The sequence below is a fragment of the Lichenostomus cassidix genome, chromosome 6 (assembly GCF_008360975.1).
Source record: "Lichenostomus cassidix isolate B80296 chromosome 6, HeHo_3.0, whole genome shotgun sequence".
Lineage (NCBI taxonomy): Eukaryota > Metazoa > Chordata > Aves > Passeriformes > Meliphagidae > Lichenostomus > Lichenostomus cassidix.
Genome location: NC_139487.1, coordinates 2,596,917 through 2,624,049, shown reverse-complemented (window position 1 = coordinate 2,624,049; position 27,133 = coordinate 2,596,917). Strand labels below are relative to the sequence as shown.

Below are 27,133 nucleotides of genomic sequence, written 5' to 3'. Positions count from 1 at the left end.
ATAGAATTCCAATGTGGAATTGGACAGAGGATCACCTCCAGCTCTTGTCCATCAAGGAAAAAAAAAAGAAATTAACTTGCTTCGAATGGAAATTGTCAACATTAGGGCTCAGACTATATAATAAAAAAAAAAAAAAAAAAAAAAAAAGAAGACAGCTATCCAACTGCATGGCCAAGGCCTGGGATGTGTGATCCCAGTCCTCTGTTTCACTCCATCTTCCAGCAAAAGCCAAAACATTGCCAAAGCTAAACATTACACAGGCACAGGTTTTGCTGAAATGACCTTCAAAAGTGGTGCCTGTTCTGCCTGAGACAGGAAAAGCAAATTGGTACTTAATAAATCACAGAATGGTTTGGGTGGGAAAGGACCATAGAGCTTATCCCATTCCATCCCTGCCATGGTCAAGGACACTTTCCACCATCCAAGGTTGTTCCAAGCTTGTCCAGCCTGGCCTTGAACACTTCCAGGGATGGGGAGCCCACAACCTCCCTGGGCACTAATATTAAAAAATAAAAAAAGCAAAATATAATTACATCTGATACTAAGTGTGAGAGTGCTGCAAAACAAACCAGTGCAAGATTTCCAGTGCACAATGGTTAAACAAAGAAAGGCCTGTGATTTGCACGGGGTCAAAGAAGCAACAGCTTAAATTTTACATCAGCCACCAGCTGAGGACACAGACACCTGTCAAAAGAAAGGACAAAAATCACCCCACTGATAAGGTGCTTCTCATTATCCCACCTACAGCACTTCCACAGCTTTACAAAAGGCAGCACAGCACCAGACTCTGCCCTCCTTTATTTATAAGCACAAAAGCCTGGGCAAGATTTGACTGTTCATAAGTAAAACTCTTATCTCTTGCGGTAAAGTTTTTATTAGTTCAAAATCATGAATTATTTTTCCAGCTAACCTTTGCTCATCTAAGCAGTACATTGATTCTTTACACAAAGCCCAGTAAAATTAGTCCTTTCATGGCCTGCTTGGAAAATAAGTAATTAAAAAAAAAAAAAGAAAGAAAAAACTAAACACAAAGTTTTACTTGTTTTTTCCCTTCTCCCAAATTCCCAAACCCAAGACCTCAAGCATTTAAGCATGAGTAACCCTTTGGAAAGCACCTAATTCCATGGCTCTTCTTGAGTTTGAAGGAAAAGCTCCTCTTTCCCTTCACATTGCAAAATTACTACTCGTACAAAAATTTTTCAAACACGGAAAGTCAGCAAAGGTCTTTGATGAGCCTGAGGAGAGGCAGCAGCAAGATGGCTCCATACATTTCTGAATTTAATTTTCTGTTCTTTTGGCTTCTGATGGAAAAAGATCCTGTCTCCAGCTTGACAGGTCCATAAACGTGGAGCTCTGCAGCATCACCACTGATCCACACCAGGCAGCTCCAGGATGAGAAATAGAGGGTTGAGATTGCCTGATCCCCGTTAACTGAATGGCATTAAAAACATGGCCTTTAATATTTGGGGTTTATAGTTCTCAGATCTATCTCCTGTCATCACTTGCTCGTGCACAGTTACTCCTTTCCTAAATTTAATTCTGCTGATGAAATAATCAGCAGCAGGGAACAGCCCTCTCACCCTTCCCCCATGAAATCCCATAAACTGCCTGGAATATGTCATGTGTTCACCATTTTAATGTGGACATGGGAGGGGAAAGCTGAAATTTGAAGGTGACTTGCTGTTCTCCTCCACCAAACACTCTGTGGTCAGTGTCACAGCCCCACCAGCTGAACAAACTGATGACACATAGAAAGACAAAAAATAGAGAAGGGGGGGGCAAAAAAAAAAAAGGAAAAATAAAATGTTCTTGTGGAACATACCCCCTAAGCGGTTGGATCATCTTAATCTTCAAGCTTCTGTAATACAACTGTTGGAAGGCTCCAAGTCTGTGCACAATAAAGTGCTTTATTCGGGGAACCATATGACTCCATCAGTCATTCAAGCACATGTTTGGCACAGATTGAAAGTGAAAAGCATAGCTAAGGCAAATATTTCAAAACTGAACTTGTCTTTCTAACACACATGGTTTATATATTGGTGTAATATCTATATAACTTTTCAGTTCTCATCTAGAGTAATGTCATGGCTGAAGTACAAAATGATGTCTCTGCACCAGGCGTTTCTCGGCAGATAACACATGCCAAAAAGCCATTTACTAGAAAATTAAAAGGGAGCTATCACACTTGACAGGTCCTCAAAAAAAAAAGAAAAAAAAAATCCAAACCCTGTAAAAATAGCTTTTGTTCCTTCCAATCCCTGCAAATCTATTTTCCCCAATCAGGATGCTACACCATCCCTCGCTGGGGCTGTGCTGCAACAAATCCTGGCCAGGCGGTTCCTTCCTCCTCGAGTGCCCGAGATGTGTCTCCTCTGTTTGCAGATGAAATATTGCTCATCACAGAGAGCAACTCCTGCTGATGCAAATGCGATTAAAGCAATCTGGGGAGAGCACAGTGTGATTAAAGCATAAGTAATGGCAGAAGGATTTGGGCCCTCATTATACAAAATACATATTGAAATGCAGTCAAGGAAAGAAGCCAGTGTATCTCAATATCCTCCCTGTTCTCGAGAACAAAATGTGACAAGTGGAGTTGGGAGAACAACATTTGCCATTGACTGCAGGAGGGGGCAGGGAGCCTGCAGAACGGTTCAGATAGCCAAAACCCAGCTTTATTATGTGTATAGAATATATACAGGGATATATTTGGGAAACAGCTGTCCAGCCTCATCTGAGATGCTGTTATGTTTGACTGAGGAATTACTATTCAGGACCAGTCCAAAGACAGAGTTGTCTTTTTTTTTTCCTCGAAGAGAACATTTCAAAATGTAGAAAAATAAAGCAGTGAAGCACTGAACCAAAGGGCATTTCAGCACAGTGGGTCATGGGGGTGGATCGAGAGGTTCCCCCCATGGAGGAACTCAGGGGTTGGAGTTCACAGAAGAGGGCAAGTTAGAAATGCAAGATTCCAAGCCAAAGGAGCTTTGGAAAGTACATGACACAATGGTTTGAGAGAACTTCTCTCCTCCTGCTGCAAATCCTCTCTTCAGCTGCTTCTTTTCCAAGTCCTTATCCACACCATATCAACTGGCTCAGCCATTCCTTCTTGTAAAAGCGAGCAGGACAGGACTAATAATGGATGAAAATCCTCAAGGGTTGCACAGTGAGTTTTCCACAGGTATTTCCAGGATGCCAGAGTGAAGGACATCCCATCTCAACTCAGCATAGGTGCTCCTGGGGCACATCTGCTTCTTCCTACACTGCTGCTTCTTCCCCAAAGGGTCCCACAGATGCTTATTTTGATTATGAACTCAGCCTCTCACCCCTCTGCACCAGCAGCACCTACCAAAACCACTTACTGGGGCAGAGAAATAATAACCTGTGCTTTACAAGCACAAGGAATCCACAGAGCTCCAAGGGCAGAGAAAAAGCTACTAAATATATATTCACTTTACAGCAATGAGTCCCCATAATTATGTGAAAATCCAGGCCCAGTGTTCCTCTCCAACTCCTCCCCTCCAAAGCCTCATGAAAGGCTACTTTCACTGAGTGAAGTTCAAATTGCTCTCCAAAATACAATTTCCTCTTGGTCTCTCAAAAGGTACAGTGCAATCCCTCTCTGCAATGATTTACTAGGCTGCCCCAGCAAGTGCAAGGAATCCTCCGAGCAGCTGAATGGAGGGATGTTCCTCCCTGTGTACAATCATCAGAGAAAAGAACCCCTGAGGGGGAGTGGGAGCTGTGCTCCTCACAGGCACACTAATCATTCCCTCAGATTTCTCTGGGAAACACAGCGAATCCAGCTGAGGTGAACTGCAGTGGTAATTTAGGTGAGCAGGCATGGGATGTGATTTGTAGTTCTTTCCCCAAGCCTGGAAAAGGAGCTGCTGGGCTGGGGAGGTTATATCCAGGAGGAGTTTTTGTTTGGATGGGGAATACCTGCTCCTCACGTCACACAGCAGCAGGAAGAGAAAAAATGAACTGCACCTGTACCAGCACAAGCTGTCACTGAAATCTCCCTTCTGATCTTTAAAACGTGAATGAAAAGACAACTTAGAGTCACTTAATGTTGTTCAAGCCACCTCTCCTCACAGGTTTATGTGTGTGACCTTGCAGAAAGTGTCACCATAAGCTCTGGATCGCTCCATAACTCCTGACTTTCACACATTCCTCCAGGAGATGAGCTACAGGAGCAAAGAACATTTATTTTTATAAATTTCCCAGGGCAGGATATTTCCCCAGGTCACTCACACAGCTTTGCTCATCTGCTCTGCACATCCTCAGGTGCTGCCAAATGACAGCACAGGACATGAGCACCAGGCTGTATGGAGGAGTCAGATCCATGGAGGGGAGACAATTCATTCCAAAAGAGGGTCAGACATAAAAAAACCAAGGAAAACACAGCACACAGAGTAAATAGTTCCTTCTTTCTAAAGTGTGAAGATTTAAACTAAAAGGGCTGAGCTTTAGATCAAATATTAGGAAGGAATTGTTCCCTGTAGGATGGGCAGGCCCTGGCACAGGGTGCCCAGAGAAGCTGTGGTGCCCCTGGATCCCTGGCAGTGTCCAAGGCCAGGCTGGACAGGGTTTGGAGCAGCCTGGGACAGTGGAAGGTGTCCCTGCCATGGCTGGGGTGGCACCAGATGGGATTTAAGTTCCTTTCCCACCCAAACCAGTCTGAGATTCTGGGATTTCTCCTGCAGTGATCCTGTGCCTTTCCTTCAACCCTAAGTGTTTACCCAAAGTGTGTCTTCAGTGAGATGTCTGCTCCTCACTGAGGAGGCAAGAGATGAAGAAATAAATCCTAATTCTTTTGGAATGCTCCCCTCATGCTTCAAAATACACATCAAGGTCCTTTTATGATCTCCAGTTTGAGGAGGAAGGTGGATGAGGTGCTGTGTCCATCCCTATGTGCTGCAGAGGGATGCAGTGATTTTCTTCTCAGCTTTGTCTGTCACCACAGTGCTCTCAATGATAGAAAAGGAGTGGAATATGAACTTAAATAATCTGGAGTGAATAGTCCTCACATTTTCTAATTGTTGAAGCACCAGAGGATCTCCAGCTCAGATCATCATTGCATCCAGACAGTGCTGCTGGATAAAGACATTGGCTATGCTCAGCTCCAGACCTGATCAGTCCCATATGATCACCCTATTGAATGATAAAGTCCAGATTTTGTAATTTTTATAGTTTTTTTACATAACTATATCAAAACAATCCCATAAATACTTGGATTTGTTGACGTTTATATCTTAATATATTCTTTCAGAGGTAAGCAGTCCCACTTGAGGTGTATTTATCTTCCAGCTGCTTTCAGGATTAAAACACATTTAAAAGAAGCAAGAAAACAGCAAACTTTCACCACTGTCAGAAGAAGGTTTTTCACTTAATGCATATGATATATACTATTAAACTAAATTTCTAGGGGCTGAGACAATTCCTCCTAACAAATATTTCAAATTAAACAAGTTAAAGATACTTTTGTGCCAAATTCTGCATCCAGCTTTTTATGCCTTGATGTGCATTATCCAGCATGGCTAACTGGCCGTGAAACATTTCACTTCTTGCCTTATTACATCATAGATTTGGGACAAGAAAGAATTTGTTCTTCTAATTACTGCTTTTAGCAAGTTGACCTTGTGAAAGGACAATTTCCTGCCTCTGAGCTATTTCCTACCCTAGCTCCAGGTCATGGAAAGCAGCAAACTCATTTATATGGGGTGTAAAAAAATTAGTGGAACAACCTGAAGGGATTTAAGAGATTAATTTCTGATCAGGTGATGCAGTTCATCTAGTCACTTGATACCAACATAGTCTCAAACTCCTGCGTGACACTAAAAAGAGAAGGGTCAACACCCTTCCTAGCAGGGGTCTGCTAAGAAACAATCCCTTTTCGTAGTGGGATATCAAAAAGATAAAAATTAAATACATTTGAGGTACTTTGCTCTGTGCTAACCAGAAACAAAAGGGATTGACCTTTTGGATTTCACTATCCTATCAAGAATCAACTTCAACCCTCACAGGGTAAAAGCCTGTGGGGTTTCAATTGACTTTGCCATAGATCTGTCCTGGAGACTCAGCAGGACCTAAGAGAAACCTCTGTGATTTAGGCCTGTGGCACTCCAAAATTTGGAGACGAGGTGCTTTTGTCCAGGGAGAAATTTGAGAAGCTGCTGGAAGTGTGAGTACAAAGTGCAGGCAATATGGAGAGTGAGATCCAGGATGATGTGCAGTAAAACACTGGAGATTGTAGAGGAAGGAAAGTCATCAGAAAAAGGGATTAAATAAAATATCCCTGCAATATGAACAGCACCCTGGCATCCTAAGCAGGATGGGATTCTGTGAGACACAGAGCTGGTGTGGCAGAGCCTGGCTGTATAACCTGACAGTGCTCCAGACTCATTTCCAAACACCCCAAAAATGTCAATTCCTGGTTTTTAGCTGCAATCACAGCAAAAGGGAAGAGGAAAACGATCCCACGAGCCCAGCAACAGACAAGGCAGCTCAGGGCTCATCCTTGGCTCTTCTGCAGCCCAAAAGGAAGCTCAGGAACACCAAAAGCAGAGCCCAGCTGGACTCCTTGGCCAGTTTGCCCTGGCAGTGTGAGATGTGTCAGAAACACCAGGGATAAACCTGTCAGGAGGAGGATGTGAGGTCTGAGGAAGGCTGGTGGAGGAGCAAATAAGCCTTTACATGAGCTGAGCTTTCTCAGAACAGAGTTCCATGATCATGGGTGGTGAGCAAGGGTGGAGTAAGAGACAAACAGATCTCCTCAGTGGGATAAACAGATAAGCAGAGCCCTGATGTGCTGCAGTCACCCAGGTGCCATCAGAGAGGTCCCACTGGGGCTGCCAGCAGGATGCAAATCCACCCAAAAAGCAGCCTGTCAATCATTAATTCAAGGATTCTCTTTGTGGCTGCATAGAGACCTTTTGAAAAATCTCAAGGAGAGCAAGAGATGAGACACCCAAGGAAACAGCAGGGAAGAACCTGTCAGCTCCCCTGCAAGCAGGAGGTGAAGGATGCAAACACTGCTGAAGAGTGGGAGTAATATTCCTCTGCTGGGGGGTTTTGGCATGGATCTCTGGAGCCCCACGGACAGTGACAGCTCAGGCCAGGCTATCTGCAGGGGACCTGGAAGGGATAATCATCAGACAAGGAGGTGATTAGACTCACACCAGAAATATCTGCCACAAACGCTGGAGCAGCTTGAAAGAAGACAGGATTTAGAAACGAGCTCTAAAACACACAGTGTGCTGGAGAAATCAGGTTTAGAGCAGGAGATAAGGCAAGATTTCTTCTCCTGCAATTTATTTCCATTAGACCCAAGGCAGCTGCAATCAGTAGCAAATTAAAATCTGAGAGCAAAGTGATTTTAGTTGAAGGTAAAGAATTTTGTCCTGTAGTTTTAGGATTTTCATTTTTTCACACCCAGAGGGGCTGTTCCACCCCTGGAGATGTTCCAGGCCAGGTTGGACAGGGCTTGGAACAACCTGGGATAGCAGAAGGTGTTTCTGCCATGGCAGGGGGTAGAACAAGATGGTTTTTAAGGCCCCTTCCAACCCAAACCATTCTATCATTCTGACATTTATCTGTCTGCTGTTTTCCCAGCTAACACACAATATTTAAAAGAGATTTAGAAGTTTACACACACACACACAAATTTAGAGTTTACCTATCCACAGCATCACTTTGTCTGCCCTGCGGGTACAGGAAGGCCTTGACCACGAAAACCTTATACAGGTGCAGATTTTAAGCTATTTGACTGAGCCTGTAAGATAAGTTTTTATCCTACTTTCTATCCCACTCTACAAGGACAGCAGAGTTTATTTGGCCTGGCTGAGGCCAGAACTCCTGTTCATTTTCCTTTTTGCCCATGAGGTCCTTTAAGCAAGAATCCAGAGCAATACTGAAAACTAGAAGGGCAACTCTAAAACCATAAAAACTGGAAAGAAAACATACTGAAAGCGAGCAACAAGGCTACTTTTAAGTTGTTTAGCCCACAACCCGCTAATTTCTGTTTAATAACAGACCTGCCACTCAGGCAGCCCCACATTATTGCCACGTTTCAAAAACGATTTTCAGGCATATCATAACTCCAACTTGTCTTAATCACTAAGCACGTGTTTATGTAAAAATGAGGATGTCCTGCAGGGCTCCAGCATGGCCAGTGAGACACTTGCCAGCCCAGCCAAGAGCACTTGTTGTCTCTGGGAGCGTGGCTGGCTGTGGAAACACGCTGCTGGAACTTTCAGCACCTCCACAACCAAGAAAGCAGCACAAGCTCTGGCAGAGCTAAAGCTGGGCTGCACTTCCACAGAAAAAAGTGGAATTAAGGGAGGGGATGCTCACTGAGCACACTGGCTGTGGCTGGAATAAAACAAGGTACAGATATGTTACTGAAAAAAGAAGATCAGGAGGATATAGGAAGGTAAATCCAAATTTCAGCTGAGCTGCAAGGGCCAGGAACCACCACAGTCACCTCAAACTGGACATATAAAGACCTATAAAGTCTCCTAAAGACACCCTAGAGATAAGCAGCTGACACAGACTTTACACAGAGCTAAACTCATCAGTACTAGTGTAACCTTAGAGCTTCAGCTTGGCTCTTAGGGAATTCTGAGCCACAAGAAACCAGATTTCCACCCCCTCTTCCCACTCAGCTCACTCATCTGTGCGCTAGAGCCAAGTCACCCACAGTTTGCCCTCTTATGATTGTAGGGACAACTGCTCTGAAGCATCTTCCCTCAAATTTTCCTGACTTCAAGTGAACTTCCAAGCCATGGAGGGGGCTGAATAGCCACAGTGGCTTCCACACTCAGAGAAGAGCCACAAGCTTTCTCCACCCAAACCAACCCTCCCTTGCCCCATGGAAAGGGAACAGCCACAGGGCACCTATTTCTCCCCATCTGCCAGGGAATTCCTGCAGCCTTTATCCCAAATTCAGTGATTTGGTGTAAATACAAGTGTTGACAAAGAGAAATGAAGATTCCTCACAAAGGCAAAGCTGCAACTCCTGCTAATTCATTAAGACAAATTACAGGTTCTTGATCAAATGCAACACCTTGTGCTTTCCCCCTCTGGGATTCCAATGTGCTAAAGTATCTCCCCATCTTTTCTCTCAGCAAGTTTAGAGCCAAAGTCCCAGTGAAAGTTACTGTCAATAAATTCGGAGATAAGCACAATATTTACAAAGTTTCAACTTACAATGAGAAAAGAAAAGGACCCAAGACATGAATTTGTAGCAACAGCCAGGGACACACACTCCCTTCAGTGCTGTTAAATGTATTTATAGAGGAGAATCTCCCTTCCTCTCACATTAAATATGCATTGTCAGCTGCCGCTTAACCCAGGAGAGAGGACCTGCGCCCTCTGAGGATTCCAGAACAAGCCCCAGACGTGCTGTAGGAAGAGACAATCCCTTCCCAGGCTGTTCTCTCATCCATAACATGGACAGCACGGAGCCAGCGCTCCCCAGCTGAATCACCGCTCCCCGCCTGCAGCTCCCTTTGAATGAACACAGCAGCGCCGAGAAAACTTTTACCCAGCCAGGACGCTTTTACCAGCACGATTTGGCTTTTCCACGCAATTTTCCCCAGCTGGAAACAAGAGCCCGAACTCTGACAAGATTCCCAGACCCTCGCATTCAGCCCCGGGGGCTGTTTGTAGGGGATGCGTGGGAGGAGAATTCCCCCCCGGGACCCTGCAGGGCACCCCCAATCCAGCCGGGGTGTTCCCTGGGACCGGCGGGTTTGGGGGGCCGGGGAAGGGACCCCGTGGGGCTGGGGGTTCAGGGATGCGGGCAGCACAGCGGAGTTTCCCCGGGCAAACTGCGGGAAGCCGCGCAGAGGAGCGGGAATTGCGCCGCTCGGCGTGTGCCCGGCCGGGACCTCCCCGCTCCGTGCCGGGGGGAGCAGCGCTCCAAACCCACCTCCCCGCTCCTTGTCCGGCTGAAAGGCGGCGGGCTGGCCGGAGGAAAGCTGCGCGGGGCCGTGCGGACTTACCGCGGGGCGGTGCGGAGGGCAGGCAGGCCGGGCTGAGCAGCAGCAGCAGCGGCAGGGCGCGGAGCAGGGCCGGGGGCAGCGCACGGGGGGAGCGCGGCTGCGCTGCGTGGAGGCGCTTTGACATCGCAGCCCAGACTGAGCGAGACGAACTTTCATCAGCTGGGGCTGGAGAGCAGCCCCATAATATACAGTTACAGAGAGGAGCGAGCTGGGACTCAGGATGTGAGAGATTTCCTGCATGCAGTTAACTCCAAAACCCCTCCTGCTCCTGCCTCAGCTGCTGATGAGCTGGGCTCGGCTGCTTAGGCTAAACGAAAAAAAAAATTAAAAAAAAAAGAAAGAGGAGTTGGTTTTATTTTTTTCCTCTTTTTTTTTTTTTTTTCCTTCTCTTATTTTAAAGCGATTTGTGTAGGTTTTTTCATTTTTGTTGCTGTTGTTTTGGCAAGGACCAAACTTAACCCTGGAAAATCTGAGCCCTGCAGTCACTCCTCTGTAGGCTCCTAGCACCCGCAGCCCCCAGGGGATTCCAGGGTCCCCTCCTCCCATCCCTGCTCCCGAAATTTCCCCTTTTTTCTTTTTCTCCACACACAAGCCTGGCTGCCCGCCTCTGGAAAGTCATCTGTGTACGTTAGAGCTCAGGGCTTATTTATTGGTTTCATAATTATTTCAGAGTTGTTTCTGGTGTTGTTTCTTATTTTATAGTGTGGGGGTTTTAAAAGAAGGGGAAAAAAAAAAAAAAGAAAACAAACAACAAAACGCACCCACAGAGTTGCCAGATGCATTTTTTAAAATCTCCCTCATTCAAATTATTATTACTGACTGTCTGGGAGAATAACCAAATGCAGATTATCTACTCCTTAGTGTGCCACCAAAACACATGTAATGCTCACATGTTGCTGTGAAGCAGCAGAAAAAAAACAGCCTAATCCTGAATATCCTCACAGACTTTTATTGTGCAGCTTTTAGCTTTAATTTACTAAGACTCTTCCCAAATCTCGGAGTTTGGATATTGATACAGAGTTCTGCAGATTGGCTCCATGTTCCTTGTGTATGAAACAGTTGGCAGAAGTGTTCTGAGATGTGTCTGTAGGCCAGCAGGCAGAAGAGCCATGCAATCCCACTTAAAAATGGAGTAATCCCACTTAAAAATGGAGTAATCCCACTTAAAAATGGAGCTGGGAAGCACACATTTGGGGCTGTTCTGGGGCAGAGGATGCTGATTATTCCCAGTGATCCAGACTATGCCTTTCTCCAGCTCTGGGGATAACTGAGCCAGCAGGAATTCCAGGGGTACAGACTGCTGTGGTTCCCAAAGTGGAGCCTCCATGGTGCCCTGAGAGCATCACTGAGCCATCTGGTGATAACTGGTAATGCCAGCTCATCCCAGCATAAATAAACCTGGAAAAGGGCTGGGATCATGAAGAATGGGCAGAAAGGGCTCTCATCAGCTGCTACTCTTCACACTTTAAAAGCACCTTTCATCTCTTACCCTTTCACCCCAAACCACACCTATGGATTCACCCCCAGCTGCTCTGAAATTTGAATTTTATCTACACTTACACCTGAAGTCTCACCTCACATTTTCCTCATCCTGTGTATTCCCAGAAACCCCTGTCCTTGGGAGCAGTCAGGGATTAGCCTCCATATAACTTTAAATAGACAAATGCTACGTTTTCCCTACTCAGCCATTATCAATTACAATTTAACGGCAACACTCAGCAACATTTCATCCCTCAAATGTAAACTAATGAACTCTATCAACTCTCTCATTAAGGACATATGTGCTCCACACAGAACACTGGTTAAAAACATTAAAATTCAAACAGAAGGCTCCTTTGTGGAAGGCCACCATAAAAGCCATATAGACATTTTTAATCTTTGAAGGTATTTTTCCCATTAAAAAGAAAAAAAAATCAGTCAAAGGGAACAAAAGACTTCTAAATAGGGTTTTGGTAATCCCACAAGGCTTTTCAGTGGTAGTACTTTTATCTGAGTAACAATATTTGCTAGCAGAGAATGTGGAGCCAATTATATCTTGGTCATTCATTAGCTTGAATGAAGTAGATATTGTAAGAGTTTCTCCTCCTCCCCCCAAAACTTTACCAGAAAGGAACTGTTGCCTTTTGCCACACTAATTTTACGAGCTTGAAGCTGATAAATTGATAATTTATCACAAAAGAGCCCCAGATATTTCATTAACAACATCCACATAGGAATGCTACTGAATTACAGCTGCCTCTGGCTCTGGAGAACAACAGCACAATCTCACCTCAGTTTCTAAATTCTCTTGAAAAAAAAAAAAAAGAGCCTCCAGGCACAGGGCAGGTAATGGGAAGTGCCCCTCCTTCACTGGGATGTGCAGGGGAGAGCCCAAGCCTGAACTTTGAATTTATCATATCAAAGCACCTCCCACTATTGGTTTTACAACGTTTGGTTTATCCACTTCAGAAGAACAAGGCCGAGTTTCCCTGCAGGAAATGAGAATTGCATGCAGGTTGTGTGGCTACTTCAAAGGGGGGCACAGTCCTGATCCTCCAGGGGATTCCTGGGGGCCATGGCTCTCTATCCATCCATCCATCCATCCATCCACCCATCATCCATCCATCATCCATCCATCCATCCATCCCTCCCAGCTTTGTTCTTTAGCACTGTCAGAAGAAGAGGAATGGAGAGCGAGGAGCTGGGGAGGTGTCTCACTGCTTTTGGGCTTGTTTTTACCTCTTTATCTTTTGCTACCCCTCTGTGCTCCCCCCCGCCCCTTCATTTTTATCCTCCTCACTTTATGTATTTAATTTTTCTTCCCTTCAACCTCAAGTAGCTTTTTCTTCCAAAGCATTCACTCCACTCTGTGCTAGTCCAAGGCAATCCTGCAGTAGCACAAGAACAACTAAATCCTCTCTTTGCTCCTTAATTTTTGCCTCCTTGGGTAGCACAGCAGCCTTTCTTCTCTGCTACTACAGACAGAGCCTGGCACACTCTGGGTCTTGGTCTGCCTTTGGCTTTGAGCTTCTGCAGGAAAAGCAAGGCAGGCAATACCCACGAGCTGTGCAGAGCAGATCCTGCTGCTGTAACACCTCTGTGTTTGAGGTGTGCACATGAATATCTCCCCCTGGGGCTCCGGGTCACCTGTGGCTGCAGGAATATCCAAGGAATGAAGCGACAAGGATCTCCCAGATCCTATCAGGACCCCTGTGACCTGCGTGGCCCCCAGTTCCCCTGGGAGTGGTTTGGGAACGATGAACACGTGTTTTTTCGCCGGAGGATGTGAGAGTTGGAGATGCTCACGGGGAGCTCAGCAATGCGCCCTGCATTAATCGCTGCCGGTTGTCATTCCCGAGGCAGAGCTGCAGCCAGAGCCCTTCTCCCCCTGCAGCTCTCCTACCTGCCCCCAGCTTGTCACTGTGTCACTGAATAGGTCACAGCCAAGTGGCACAACTCTCGGTTAGCGTTAGGTGTGGAAATCGTTTGATGTAAAGGGCACTGGCGATTGGAAACGATGAATATTTGAGTGTGTGACAACACAGGCTGGGCCTCTGCTTATCCAATTACTGATTCATGCAGGAGCTTTCCAGCACATGGCACTGCAAAGGTCAGTGCAGAGCAGAGCAAGAAGGAAGGGAGAATTGTGGAATAACTTACCTGGAAACAAGCTGAACTCACAGACACCAGCAAGGAGGAGGATGCCCTGAGGGAAACATGAATTTCCATCTGTTTCCCCTTGGTTAAGGAAGAAGGGGTTTTGAGAAGGAATTAGCGACTGATGGAGACAACAGAGAAAAAATAAGGAGTGGAGAGACAAGATATAAAGGGTAAATAAATCCTCCAGACTATGATACTGTAATGCTTTCGTGCTATTAGCTGGAAGGCAATGCAAAAAATGAATACTAGAATAACAGTTTGGTTATAGGGTGTAGAGCATGGAAAAAGGGAATGGAAATGGAAAAGGAGGAAATGGAAATAAAAAAGGAGGAAAAGGAAAGCTGTCTGCCACCCTTCTCTGCCAGAGCAGGATTTACATCCCTTGTGTTACAGCCTGAGTTAAATGAAGAGAGGATAAGCCACCTAGAGAGCTGAACAATTTCAAGATAAGATGTTCTGCTGGGCAGAAAGCACCTCTGTAACACTGCTCTCACATCTTCCCAGATCAGCTGTGATCCCCTCTTGGATATCCAGGAAACCTCACTGTAATCACAGCATTGAGTACTATCCAGAATTTTTTTTTTTATTCTCCCATGTGCCAAAATGCATGAGGACTTGTCTGGGCTTAGCTACAGGGATCTACAGTTTTGGGGCCTCCAGGCTAAAGTTTTTCCTTCTTAGAGTAAACAAAACAAAAAAGCTTTTCCCTTTGAAATCTGTGTGTCCCCCAGCCAGCTGCTGAGACTTTGTGTCTCCAGTCCTCCCTCACTTCATTAACTCTCTGCACAATCAAGATCCTGCTGAATTGTGACTGCAGTGGCAGATTACAGTCCTCTGCAATTAACAGGCCCAGGCAGAGCAGAATACAGGCTGACCTTTAGCCAGAGCTCTGCTCTGCTCTGCTCACCTCTGTCCCAGCATTGAGACATGGAATAGCATCCACCAGGGCTGAGTGCTGGAATCAAACCCTGGCTGTAAATCCTGCTTGCTGCACACACGTGAGAGGTGGATTCCATGGACTTCCCAGTCTCCCAGGGCAGGTTTCCACCCTCTGTGGGCTCCAACATGCCTTGAGGAGCTGCTGAGCTGCCCTGAGCAGCACAGGGAGTCTGCACCGTGCTCTGAAGGCCAGGAAATGCAGTGCAAGGTCAGCAATCTCACTGCTCTGTTATCAATAAATACATCCCTACCTTCCTCTTCACTCCAAAGCACCTCCCTGCTTTGGTGTTGTTTTCCCCTTCCCACCCTAAAGGTCCTATAATGTTGGATTCATGTGGAATTTCTGTCCCAAAGCTTTCAGCTGGCCAATGCAGCTGGGAAATGCAAGAGGGGGCAAAGCAGCCAGAGCTTTTCCTCTGCCAGCCATGAGGCCATGGTCCGTGTGCTCATCCAAGGGGTTGGGCTCCCAGTGCCCAGCTGGAATCCAACAGAGCTCAGGGACAGGGACTGACCTCCCCTGTGGCTGCTCCTGGATCTCTGGCAGTGTCCAAGGCCAGGCTGGACAGGGCTTGGAGCAGCCTGGGACAGTGGAAGGTGTCCCTGCCATGGCAGGGTGGCACTGGATGAGCTTTAAGGTCCCTTCCCACCCTAACCATTCCATGATTGTCTGACATTGAGGATCAAGGATTTGCTTAAGTCTCTCCCTTGCTGCACAAATAAGAAGGACACACTTAGGAAGCTGGGATTTTGTGGAGCTGTTTAGAGTGATGTGGTCTTTTGTATTTGTTGAGAACCTTGAACTGCTATGGTGAATCAACAGGATATAACATGGAATTAAACACTGAACCGAAATGTCTCTGGATTTTTTTTTAACTAAAGAAAAAACTAAATCAACTCCTACCTTATCTGAATGATAAAGCACTGTAACATTAAATCCAAGCATAAACAAAACTGACAAAGCCATCCTGAATTCCTTTATACATTTAATAAATGAGATGCAGGATTTTTAGTCTGTCTCAGGGGTACAACACAACCAGAGGGAGCAAACCCCTTCCATCGCTCTGTGTTTGGAGAACATTCCCTGCCAGCACTGTTTGTACCTGGAAGAAGGAGAGCAGGGCTGATGCTGAGTGCCACAGGCTCATCACATTCCTCTGCTCCTGTTTTCCCTGCCCACTTAGTCCTGCTGCTCCACGGGCAATATAATGTTGGAAAACAGCTCCTTTTCTCTAGCAAAGCAGGGCAGTGAGCTCTGCTTTAATGCTGATTAAGCTGCTTGCAGCTCTTTACAGGGAAGCTGCACAGAGCCCATTGCAGGCTGCTGTCACAGGGCCAGGGGTGAAAAAGCCAAGAGGAGCTCAGGGAAGAGCAAACAAAGAAACTCACCCCTGCAAGGATACAGGACCTTAACAACAGCAACCCCGAAATTCTTCAGCAGTTAGAACACAAAAACCCAAACCTCACACAGTCCCCTGCTACATTCTTTTCCTGCAGAACAAAATTTGGTCAGGCGAACAGTGAGCTCTCTGTGAGTGTGAACACCACTGGCACCATCCTCATCCTGGGGCACCCCTGAACCCCAAACCCTGACCCTGCAGCCCCAACAGCCCAGGAATGGAGGGTTTGGGGTAGAAAGCTGTCAGAGAGCATCAAAAAGAGAGCCATAAAGGTGGCAAGGGTTTGGAGGAGCCACACGAGGAGCACCTGAGGTCACTGGGTTTGCTCAGCTGGAGGAGACTGAGGGGACACGTCATGGGGTCTGCAGCTCCTCCTGAGGGCAGCTCTGCTCTCTGGGACAGGGACAGGAGCCAGGGAACAGCTGGAACTGGGACAGGGCAGGGTGAGGTTGGGTATCAGGGAAAGAATCTTCCCCACGGGGTGATGGCACTGCCCAGGCTCCCCAGGGAATGGTGACATTCCCAAATCTGCCAGAGCTCCAGGAGGGTTTGGACAGCACTGCCAGGGATGCCCAGGGTGGGATTGTTGGGGTGTCTATGCAAGGTCAGGAGTCGGACTGATGATCCTATGAATCCCTTCCAGCTTGGGATATTCTGTGATTCTGCAATTCCCAGCTTTACCCCACACCAAATCACCCATCAACATTTTCCTCTTCCTCCAGGAAGAGGAAAAAACCCCACGAGCTGAACATCCTTCTGTTTTAGTGACAAATGAGCAAATACCTTCACAAAAACCAACCAAACAAAATATCTTCAGGATGTCTTCATGGCCCTAAACCTCCATGGGGGAAGAAACATCATTTCAAGCTTTCACACTAATTTCAATACTGAGAAGTAATGATTTCCCAGCAAGATCTTTATATCAAACAGGACATTCCTGACAACATGTCAGGAAGGTGTCCTCTGCTAAAATCCCTTTAAATCCAACAAATAGCCCATCAAATATGTGGGTTTCTTTTTTTTTTTTTTTTTTTATTCCAGACTAGACATTGAGAAAAAGTGCTTTGATCTGTTGCCTCGGATTTCACTGTCTCCCTGAAAACAAAAGAAAGAAAAAAAAGCCACAAATTTTTACATGTCTCACAAGAGGACAGCATTCAACTCAGACTGAAAATTATGAAGTCGTATATTTTTAATATTCCTGTCTAGCCCTCTGCAAACCACAGAACAATGCAACATCCATCATCATAAAAGCTGGGACAGTAAATTAGCAAGACAGCATATTTGGGGGCATTTTTAAAGAAAAATAAATATTCCTAATGGGAAACTTGAGAGAAATCATTAAAAATTACTGTGGTATCCATCACAGGAGAATGAAATCAATTAGGTCTTAATCTCCTGTTATTTATGAAAGGAAGAATGAAACAGAGCTTCTTTTTTATAGGCATTTTCTGTTCGGTTCTGTTGCACAACTTTGAGCCCCAAACACAGCGAGTGAAACCTCTCAAAAGGAAAACAAATAGGAGTAAAATGTCATTTTTTTTAAGATCAGCTAATGGTGTTGATAAAGCAGGCAGCCCATAATTACAGATCTTTCACTCAGTTTACCTTGGCCCATTCCATAATTCCATGCAGGCCAATGAGGCATCAAAGTTGAGTTTTCACCTAAAGACAAACACCAAAATTATCTATTTTGCTCCCGGTAGCTTCACAAGCTCAGTACAGATTTGGCACCACTAAGTGGAGATTCATCCCTTATTCTGTTCATTGTAACAACATTACTCACGGAGAACTCGTGTGGATATATATATATATATAAAAAATACACATATATATATATATATAATATACATATCCAAGCCCTGGTTATTCCCTATAAATTGGAAATCTGGAATGCACGGGTGGCTCCCTGCCCCTGACATCACTGCAGGACTTGGCTGTCAGTGGGGACTGGGGGGACAGGAGGTGGCACTTGGGGACAGGACTTAGTGGTGGACTTGGCACTGTTGGGCTTAGAGGCTTGATGGGCTTAGAGGGCTTTTCCAACCTAAATAACTCCAGGAGCAGTGGGCTGGAGCTCCTCTGCTGTGGCTGGGAGAGCTGGGAGTGCTCACCTGGAGAAGAGAAGGATCCAGGGAGAGGTCAGAGCTCCTGTCAGTGCCTAAAGGGACTCCAGGAGAGCTGCAGAGGGACTGGGGACAAGGGATGGAGGAACAGGACACAGGGAATGGCTTCCCACTGCCATAGGGCAGGGATGGATGGGATCTTGGGAAAGAATTTTTGGCTGTGAGGGTGGTGAGGAGCTGGGATGGAATTCCCAGAGAAGCTGTGGTGCCCCTGGATCCCTGGCAGTGTCCAAGGCCAGGTTGGACAGGTCTTGGAGCAGCCTGGGACAGTGGAAGGTGCCCCTGCCCATGGCACTGGATGGGATTTCAGGTCCCTCCCACCCACCCCTCTCTGTGACTCTGATTGTTCCAAGTCTCTCACTGTCCCTGAGGGCACTGCCTGCTCCTCCCCAGGCAGCTGCAATGCAAACAGCCTGGGATTTCACCAGAACATTGCTTTCTTCTTGTCATTTCTCCCCCAAATCATGGCAAAATCTGTCTCCAGCACATTTCCCTGCCTCCTCCTGCAGTGACACAATTTCAGAGGACAACCCAGTTACAAAACCAGACTTCTGTCCTCAATATGGTTTTTGTTTGACTCTCTGGCCACAGTTATACATCACAATTAATTCAATGACTGCTGAGGGACCTTTCTTCCAGACACCATTATCAGGCACTCCAAAAATTAGCCCACATTCAGGCTGGACACAATTCCCCCAACCAGCCTTTGGTCAGGACTTTTATTAATTTTCCCCACATCACAGATGCAAAGTGCTCACTTTAGGGCACAAAAAGTTCTGGAAAACCACAGAAACATGAAGTAGAAATGGATGTCTCCCCATTCAAGCACAGCTGCAAGAGCCCATTCGATGGTGAAATAGCAGATGGCTCAAGCAAGGAGTTGGAGGTAAAATGGTTTCCAAAGCGTTTTTTTGCTATTTTATACCAATTTCTCAAGGCAGTAGCAGACCTGCAGTGACTCCAGAACCATGGAGCAGCCTGGATGTGATAGGTGTTTGCATCCTATAATTATATATTAACTAAAGCCTAGTCATGGCAAGGTACTGCAGAAAATAAAAGTATTTTAAACATGAAGTCTAAAAATATATCACTGTGACGATTTTTTTAAAATATCCACCAGTTTTCTGCAATTAAGAGCTCTTTTACATATTCCTATCTATGCAACACCATCCTCAAGCAGTTCATTGCATTTCTCTTATTTTATATTGTTTTATAGAAGTGTGTTTGCCTTGACAAAATTGGTGCAGTTTCTTTTCCTTTTTTTTATTTTTACTTTTTAATCACTCTGCAGCTGGTAGGGAGATGATACACCTCATTATCTTATTCTGTGGGTCATCTAAAATGGGTATTAAGTAATTCTGCCTCCCACAGCTTTGGTACAGAGCCAAGGAGAAGTAGGGAAAGTAAAATTCCTGACCTAAAAAAAAAAAGGATGCTTTATATTCTGAACACAAAAATGAGGTTTCGTATAGAGACATGGAATGGTTTGGGTTGGGAGGGATCTTAAATCTCATCCAGTGCCACCCCTGCCATGGCAGGGACACCTTCCACTGTCCCAGGCTGCTCCAAGCCCCAATGTCCAGCCTGGCCTTGGACACTGCCAGGGATCCAGGGGCACCACAGCTTCTCTGGGCACCCTGTGCCAGGGCCTGCCCACCCTCACAGGGAAGGATTCGTTCCTCATGCACGTGACAATATTTTATATTTTATATATTTTATTAATATTTTTTATATTTTATTAATATTTTAGTTCAATATTTTGCCACCTCACTCTCCATGGGCAGAGTGGCACCACTCAACGAGCAGCACAGGCCCCTCTCTGTGTGAGGATTTTGGGCAAGGATTTTTGTGCTTTTGCTGGAAGTAGACACATATTTCAAATCTTAATGAATATTTCCATACATGCACTGAGCTTCCCTACCAACGGGCAATTGGATAGATTTTCAGTAGCTTCTTTCATTCTGCTCTGGTTTTATGCTCAGGTGAATTTGCATTTCGGTTGAAATAAATGCCCTTTTATTCAAGGGGCTGCAGATGGCGTTGGGACTTCTCCACCCCCCATTTCCTGGTGCTGGCCTGTGGCTGGGACAGGGAGGGCACCCCACAGCACCCCACAGCATCCCACAGCACCCCACAGCATCCCACAGCATCCCACAGCACCCCACAGCATCCCACAGCACCCCACAGCATCCCACAGCACCCCACAGCATCCCACAGCATCCCACAGCACCCCACAGCACCCCACAGGATCCCACAGCACCCCACAGCATCCCACAGCATCCCACAGCATCCCACAGCATCCCACAGCATCCCATAGCATCCCACAACACCCCACAGCACCCCACAGCATCCCACAGCATCCCACAGCACCCCACAGCACCCCACAGCATCCACATCCCAACCCAGCAGGGAATGACACAGCCTGGAGTCACAGTGCCTGGAGAAAAGTGACCCTGTGGGACAACCCTGCATCCTGCTGGGCTCCAGCAGGGAACAGTGGCCACTCAGTGCTCCTGGGGAGATAATTAGCCACCCAGCAAAGCACACAGGCACGTCTGTCCCTGCAGCCAAAGGGGCAAAACCCCTGCACATGAGGCAAGCTGTATTTTTAGCCGTGGAGCAACGGCTGTATCAGGGAATGGTTTCCTCTGGAGAGAGCTGCCAGCAGTTTTATCCCTGCTTTTGTGTGTTGTTTTCCTTGTAAATCAGCTCTCTCCCAGAAAACATCACTCTAACGTGACCAGTCCTGGATATTCCACAACAAAACCCCTCCAAAGTCTTACCCAGACATTCTCCTTGTCTATCCCAGCAGCTGAGTAAACTCCAAGCAGTAACTAATGGCTTTCATACACATACAAATAAAATATTTGGGTTTAAATAAATCCCCAGAACACTACAACCCTCAGCCCTTCACGTTACAATGACTTTCAGCCCTTAATGAGGTATTTCTGTCAGATGAGATGAATGATGCCAGTGAGCAAACAAACACCATGTCTTGCACACCTAAAAAGCTCTGCATTCCCCATGTGGGCTTCATTTCCATTAGTGCAGAATTCCAACCCCAGGGAGAGGTTTGGTGGTTGGGAAGGACATTGCCAAGGCAGTGTGGTGACAAGTCCACGCAGGCTCTGTGCCTGAATGCACCCAAACCATCCCAAATCTCCCCCAAACTAACATTAATTATTAAATACTGATCATTGGGAATACACAGATCAACAGTGGGAAAAGAGATGACCCCACCAGTGTGAGCAGTGCCTGTTCCCAGACATTTGAATCCCCATTAGCTGATCCAGCTGGAAAATGTGTCACAAGGCACAGCACTAACACCAGAGAACTTGAACTCAATCCGCAAGTTTCTCCACCAAGAAGGGAAATTCCAGCTTGACAAGTGTGGTTGACCTCCAATTTTCCTGTTATCTGGTGGCAAATGGGCTCTTTGAGGTGCCTGCAAGCCCAAAGGGAGATCTCACTGCTTTTTTCCTCACTCTGAACTTCCTCAAGCTGATCCCTGCTTGTCCAAGGCCATGCCTGGGAGGCTCCTGTTTCCCTGAAGTGACATTTCCCTGTCCATCCATTTTCTATCACAATGATTGGATTGTGGAGCTGCAATGAATGTCAGGATTGTTTGCTGGGTACATTGCCAGATACCTTCTTTTCTCATGCCCGGAAAGGGAAATTAGGTTTGCACCAGAGATAATTTTGGGTTTTCTGAAGCGCAGGTTTTGTAAAACATGTAAAACATTCCCAGACAGTGATTTGCATCGTGCCTTTTCCTCTCTAGCTTCTTTGTACAAAAGAAATTCCACCTCAGATTGCCACGGATCTGTCCTGCAGGTTTTAAAAATTATGTTTAGAGAAAATAAAAACATTTGGAAATAGCCCTTTTACAAACCTCGAGGATTTTCTCTGATTGGTGGACTTGGCTTCATGCTGTGTACCTTGTCCTCAGGGAGGGAGAGGTAGCCAGGGCAGTGGAAACTCCACCTCAGGCTGTGCTGTTCTTCCCAGGAAATACATCATTCATTTCCTCACAAGGATCACCTGGGTGCCCTGATTTCCAAGGAGGATCAGCTCCTCTGTTTGATATTCCCAGCCAGAAAGTGGGAAGCATGTCAAATTCACTTATTTATTTACATGCATTTACATATGGACATGGAGTGGGGGATACACTGTGGCAGGCAGATCAAACCATATCCCTTGAATTCCTGGGTATCCTGCAGGATAAATGCCTGATTCCCATGGAAAACACCCTCACTCCCAATGAGGAAGATCCTGTCTCTTCCCCTCTGCCAGAGAAGTGGGAGAAGTTTTGGGGCTCCTTGTGGTGTCAATCCCACACCAGGGCACATCCCAGACCCAGGAGTGATCATCTTGCTGTGTCCTCCAGGGATACCAAACTCCAAATATTTTCTCTCCATGCCAAAATGCCTTGCTGTGGCTTTAGGGTGAAACTCCAGGCAGCCTTAAGGGTTTACACTAAAGCAGGGTGAAATTGATATAATATTCCTCTGTGTATCACAGATGGGCAGGAAATAATGCTCCTGACGCTTTGGATGAACCAAAACTCCAATTTTCTGCAGTCAAAAAATCAGAGAGTAAGGACTCAATGGGGAGCAATGCTCAGTTCCTACTGAAATCAAGGGGATTTGGGCACTGATCCTACAGGAAATGTCTCTGGTGGTTGTAGTGAGCTACAACTGGATCAAAGCCTGAAAGAGAATCCTTCCTGTGTCCCTTTTCTGAGTTCTGCTTGGAGTCATGTGTGCTCCAGCCTTGGCTTTGCTTTCCTCTACAGAATGAATTCTTTGGTTAAAAAGCTGTTTCTTGGGGAAGAACCCTGGAATTTCCTTCCTCACTGCCTTACCTACCATGTTGTGTCCCAATGGATTGAGCTGTTGATGAGGTTTTGGGGATATCTATCTGGAATGCAATGTATTTGTTCAATAAATCTTTGTGAGTAAAATATTCTTCTCTTGTGAGTGAAAATTAACATCATTATTCCTACGTTAACTGGAAAGCTGAAACACAAAAAGGCAAAATAATCCAACAGCAACAGAGCAGAAAACATCTCCAGGTCCTTGTATCCAGCACAGGTCACCCAGCTGGAGGTTATCCCAGTGGCTCACAAACATCCCTCTTCCAAAAAATCCTGACCTCACATCCCAGGCTGGATCAGACAAACAAAGCAGAACTATCAGAGGCCAAATTCCAGCCTCATCCCAACCCCTTCTCCAACTTTGAGCAGCGAAGTTTAACACTTGCCATGGTTTTTAGGGGCAGTGTTTCCTTCCCATGGGATTTGTGGACACAAAGGCACGACTTCCCAGGCAGTTTCAATAATTGTGTTATATTTAACAGCACCAAATAAAACCACAGCGGTTGGATCAATATTATCCTCATGCTTTATTCCATAAATAAACTCCATTGGTTTGTGAGCTGCTTGTTTTTACTTCCAACGAGTACAAATAAAGTTTTAAATTTTTTTTTTTTGGGGGGGGGAGGAAACATTACAGCTGGTTTGAGTTCTGCAAGTTTTGATGCAAACATCCTTCTTGGCACCACTTCTTCATCTGCCATGTCTATAAATACTTCATGCTCGCAGAAGTGGAGTGAAACATATATTACAATGAAAAACGTGGAAAAGTGTTATCAGCAAACTTTTAAATATTGCTCCTTAATGGCAGAGCTTGCTAGGTAGTTTCACTCTATGAACAGGAATGGAGTTTCTTCAGAAAGCTGAAATATTGGTCCCTTTTGGAATGTGAAGTATTAATGTGAAACTGCTGCTGCTCTGATGATGTGGTAATGCTGTTTCAACGGGTTCCTAAACATAACAAATAACAGTTTTCTTCCAGGATTTAACGCACAGGAAATCAATTAATAAAATACTTCAGAGAAATAAGTTTTCCACGTCTTATAAACTCTGCGCTCTTGCTACAGAGAGGTGTAATTTTTAAAAAAGATTAAGATAAATAATACCCCTGTAATTCAGTATTTGCATTAAAAATCCTTAAAATGATTTCCTCTGGGTGAACTGACCAAAAGGTGATGCTCTGAAACAGCTGTATTCCCTTTTAGGCTGTTTTTTGGTGACCTGAAAGTTGCCTTAAAATTTCAATTGAAACAGAAATGATCTTTCTTTGTACAAAGGGCCAAAGATAAGAAAAACACCTCCAGGTAATTGAGATAACAGTTAATTTTATGGCTTATCCAGCAGTCAAAGGCGTTCAAGATCCAATTAGGATGATGGGCAAGAGGCTCCTTTGTCACTCCGTGTTCCTGTGAAGGAGTTGGTCCAGTAATTGCTAGAAAAAAAGATGGACAAGTGTTTAAAATACTGTTCAAATCCACGAGGTGATAGAAATCTTTAGATACAGGAGGTGAGGTGGAGTTGGCATCTCAGACTTTAAATCTACTGGCTCCACTTGCCACAAGAATACCAGGAAATCCTCACCTTTTTAAACATCTCCACACGCAGCCTGTTACTCTGGATGATGATCCTCTTCTGCTTTTCTTCTTGCTTCTTTTTAACCTCAGGTAAATTGTCATAAATCCTGTCAGGAATTCAGAAAGTGGAGTTCATGTCATCCCTGGCAGTGGCAAATAATTAGTTTTTCCTGTAGGAGGTGTTTGCCTGCCATGTGATACTTGTAATGGGCATCTCTAAATACTGGAATTATAAATTATCAACAATGGGGGTTTGATCTGAAATCTGCCTGGTTTCAAATCCTGTTGAAAATTCTGATTTTGGGATAAAAAGAAGTAAAGAGTGAGATGGGATCAGGTGGTTTCAATGCAGTAGCTTCTAACAAGCTCACTGGAGTTGGTTTCAATTTATAGGAACATAATTCAAACCAGAATCTGGCCTGTTCACTTTTTTTTTTTTTTTTTTTGGTATTTATGCCACACAATTAATACCAAGCAATCATTTTCAAGTCATTTTCTAAAATATAAGAAAATATAAGAAAATCATCATTATAAGACTGTAGGCTGTTAACATTTTTTCGTTGTCATTAGGAACATTTTTTACCAAGGAGAACACAGTCTTTCAATTTTAAAAATAACAGGAGTTTTCTTTAAGAAGGTAATTTTTTGATCTGATCTTTTCCCATTAATATCAACGATAAAATCCCCAGGATTTGGAAGAGAAAGCTGGACCTTCCTTCCCAGCAGTCCTGATCTTTGCATGAGCACAAAGCCTGTTTAGTTCTGGCTTCTCCTCATAATATTTTGCAATTCCAAGTCCTTGAAGCAGCCTGTTTTGGCTGGGGATTGTATTTTGGAGAGAGAAATGGGACACAGCTTCCACCAGGGACGAATTCCTCATGGTGGCTTTTGCACCTTCCCTTGCATGGAGGGAACACAACTAAAGATCAGACAGCACATTCCTCATGATTTGCTGTCATTCCCATCCTCTGGGCCATAATCAGGGGGGAAAAAAAAATCCAGAGTGACCTCAGTGCTTCCATTTTTGGGTGTCCAACATGAGGTACCTTCGAGGATTTGGTTTTCCTGCCATGGATAACCCAGGCTGTCTGAAGCTGCTAGGAAAGAGCTGCTCAAAGGGCAAAAACCTAATCTGATACCACAGGAAAAAAATTCCATGGACAAACTCGAAACCAGAGGGATTTGTACCTTTTAGATCTCATGTGCATCTCCTTCTCAGGAATGACTCTTTCCTTTGGTTTGAAGAGGTTATCTGGGAGAGAGAAGGTGAAGTTAGTACTGGGGGGATCTGCTTTTACTGAAATGTAAAATGGCATGTTCCATGGAGCTGTGATTTGCCATTTCTGGTTAGAGTTTTTTGAAGGATTAAGGCCAAATCTCCACAGGTCTCCAAATCTCTCCAGATCTTCCTCCTAGGCTCCTGCAGGCAGTTGCACCCTGGCTGCCTCCTCAGTGTGTCAGGAACCTGCCCTGGTACAGTAATTTTGGCTTCAATTTACACCTGGTTTGTAGGGCTGTGGATAATTATGTGAGTGTTAAAGGGAGGAAAATTACATTACTCCTCCCTGATCAAATATGAAGAGATCTGTGATAATTCTAATCAGCATTTCCCTGGATACAGGAAACTAATTACTGATCTGAGCAGTTAGTGGTGCCCAGGAATAGGTGATTTTAACAAATTCCTTGCAAAAATGGGTCCAAATTGAGAAAGGAGAGAGGCTCTGAAGCCTCTTCTGCCTCAGGACTGACTTTCCTGCACTCAGCAATCATCTACACTTAATCATCCTTGTTAAATCTTCAGTACACACAAGCCACATGCTCAATTTGCTAGGAAAACATCATTTGTCTTTTATTTATTAGCGTTCTAATCTTCATTTACATGTCGATTGGCTTAAAAGGAATAACCACTTGGATATTAGTGCTGTCCAAATAACCATGGAAGTGAGGGGAGCAGATTGCCTGTGACCAGGGACACCTTCCACTGTCCCAGGTTGTTCCAAGCCCCATCCAGCCTGCCCTTGGACACTTCCAGGGATCCAGGGACATGATGGCACATTCACATTCCCAGACCTTTGTGTGTAGCCATCAGAACAGGAAAAACCCACCCAGGGATTTGCAGATTCCTATTCCATATTCAGCATGATAAACTAATCTGTATTTTTCCTACAGGAAAATAATAAATCCACCTTGGCTATAAAAATGCCCTTTGTGAAGCAGTGTGGAGCTGAGAGGTTAATTCTCCTGGTTCAACAATCCTGCAGCATCTCCCAGCTTGCTATTGATGAGGAAAAAATCACATGCGACCATCAAGCAGAAATAAGGCTAATCCTTGATGGATTGCAGGCTTAGGATTCAAAAGTTAAATGAGAAAGCAAGACAAGAAAATGGTAGAAATGAGAAAATAAAAGTCATGTGTGCATTTAAATAGTTGTTAATCCTCGACACTGAGAGGAAAGCACATTTCAGAGGGGAAGAGCAGCAAACACCCAGAGCTGTAAAAACCTGCCGAGCTCATCATGGAGAGAAAAAAAACTGAATTAAGGTTCTTTCCTACAATCAAAGATCAAATGGGCCATGAGGT

The 27,133-nt window shown here is 45.2% G+C and overlaps 2 protein-coding genes across 2 annotated transcripts in view; both read right to left on the bottom strand.

Annotated features, from left to right (window-relative positions):
• ADAM12 (ADAM metallopeptidase domain 12) overlaps window positions 1–10,266 on the bottom strand; it is a 164,996-nt gene extending 154,730 nt beyond the window's left edge. Inside the window, exon 1 of the mRNA XM_085064614.1 lies at window positions 10,005–10,266. Within this exon, the coding sequence (XP_084920740.1) occupies window positions 10,005–10,128 (124 nt within the window). The 5' untranslated portion in view covers window positions 10,129–10,266. The remainder of the gene's footprint in view (window positions 1–10,004) is intronic.
• A 13,166-nt stretch (window positions 10,267–23,432) lies between these two features.
• The window catches only part of C6H10orf90 (chromosome 6 C10orf90 homolog), a 57,143-nt gene continuing 53,442 nt past the window's right edge, over window positions 23,433–27,133 (bottom strand). Inside the window, exons 7-9 of the mRNA XM_085064611.1 lie at window positions 25,741–25,804; window positions 24,560–24,659; window positions 23,433–24,410 (exon numbers count right to left, since the gene is read on the bottom strand). Of these exons, the coding sequence (XP_084920737.1) occupies window positions 24,372–24,410; window positions 24,560–24,659; window positions 25,741–25,804 (203 nt within the window). The 3' untranslated portion in view covers window positions 23,433–24,371. The remainder of the gene's footprint in view (window positions 24,411–24,559; window positions 24,660–25,740; window positions 25,805–27,133) is intronic.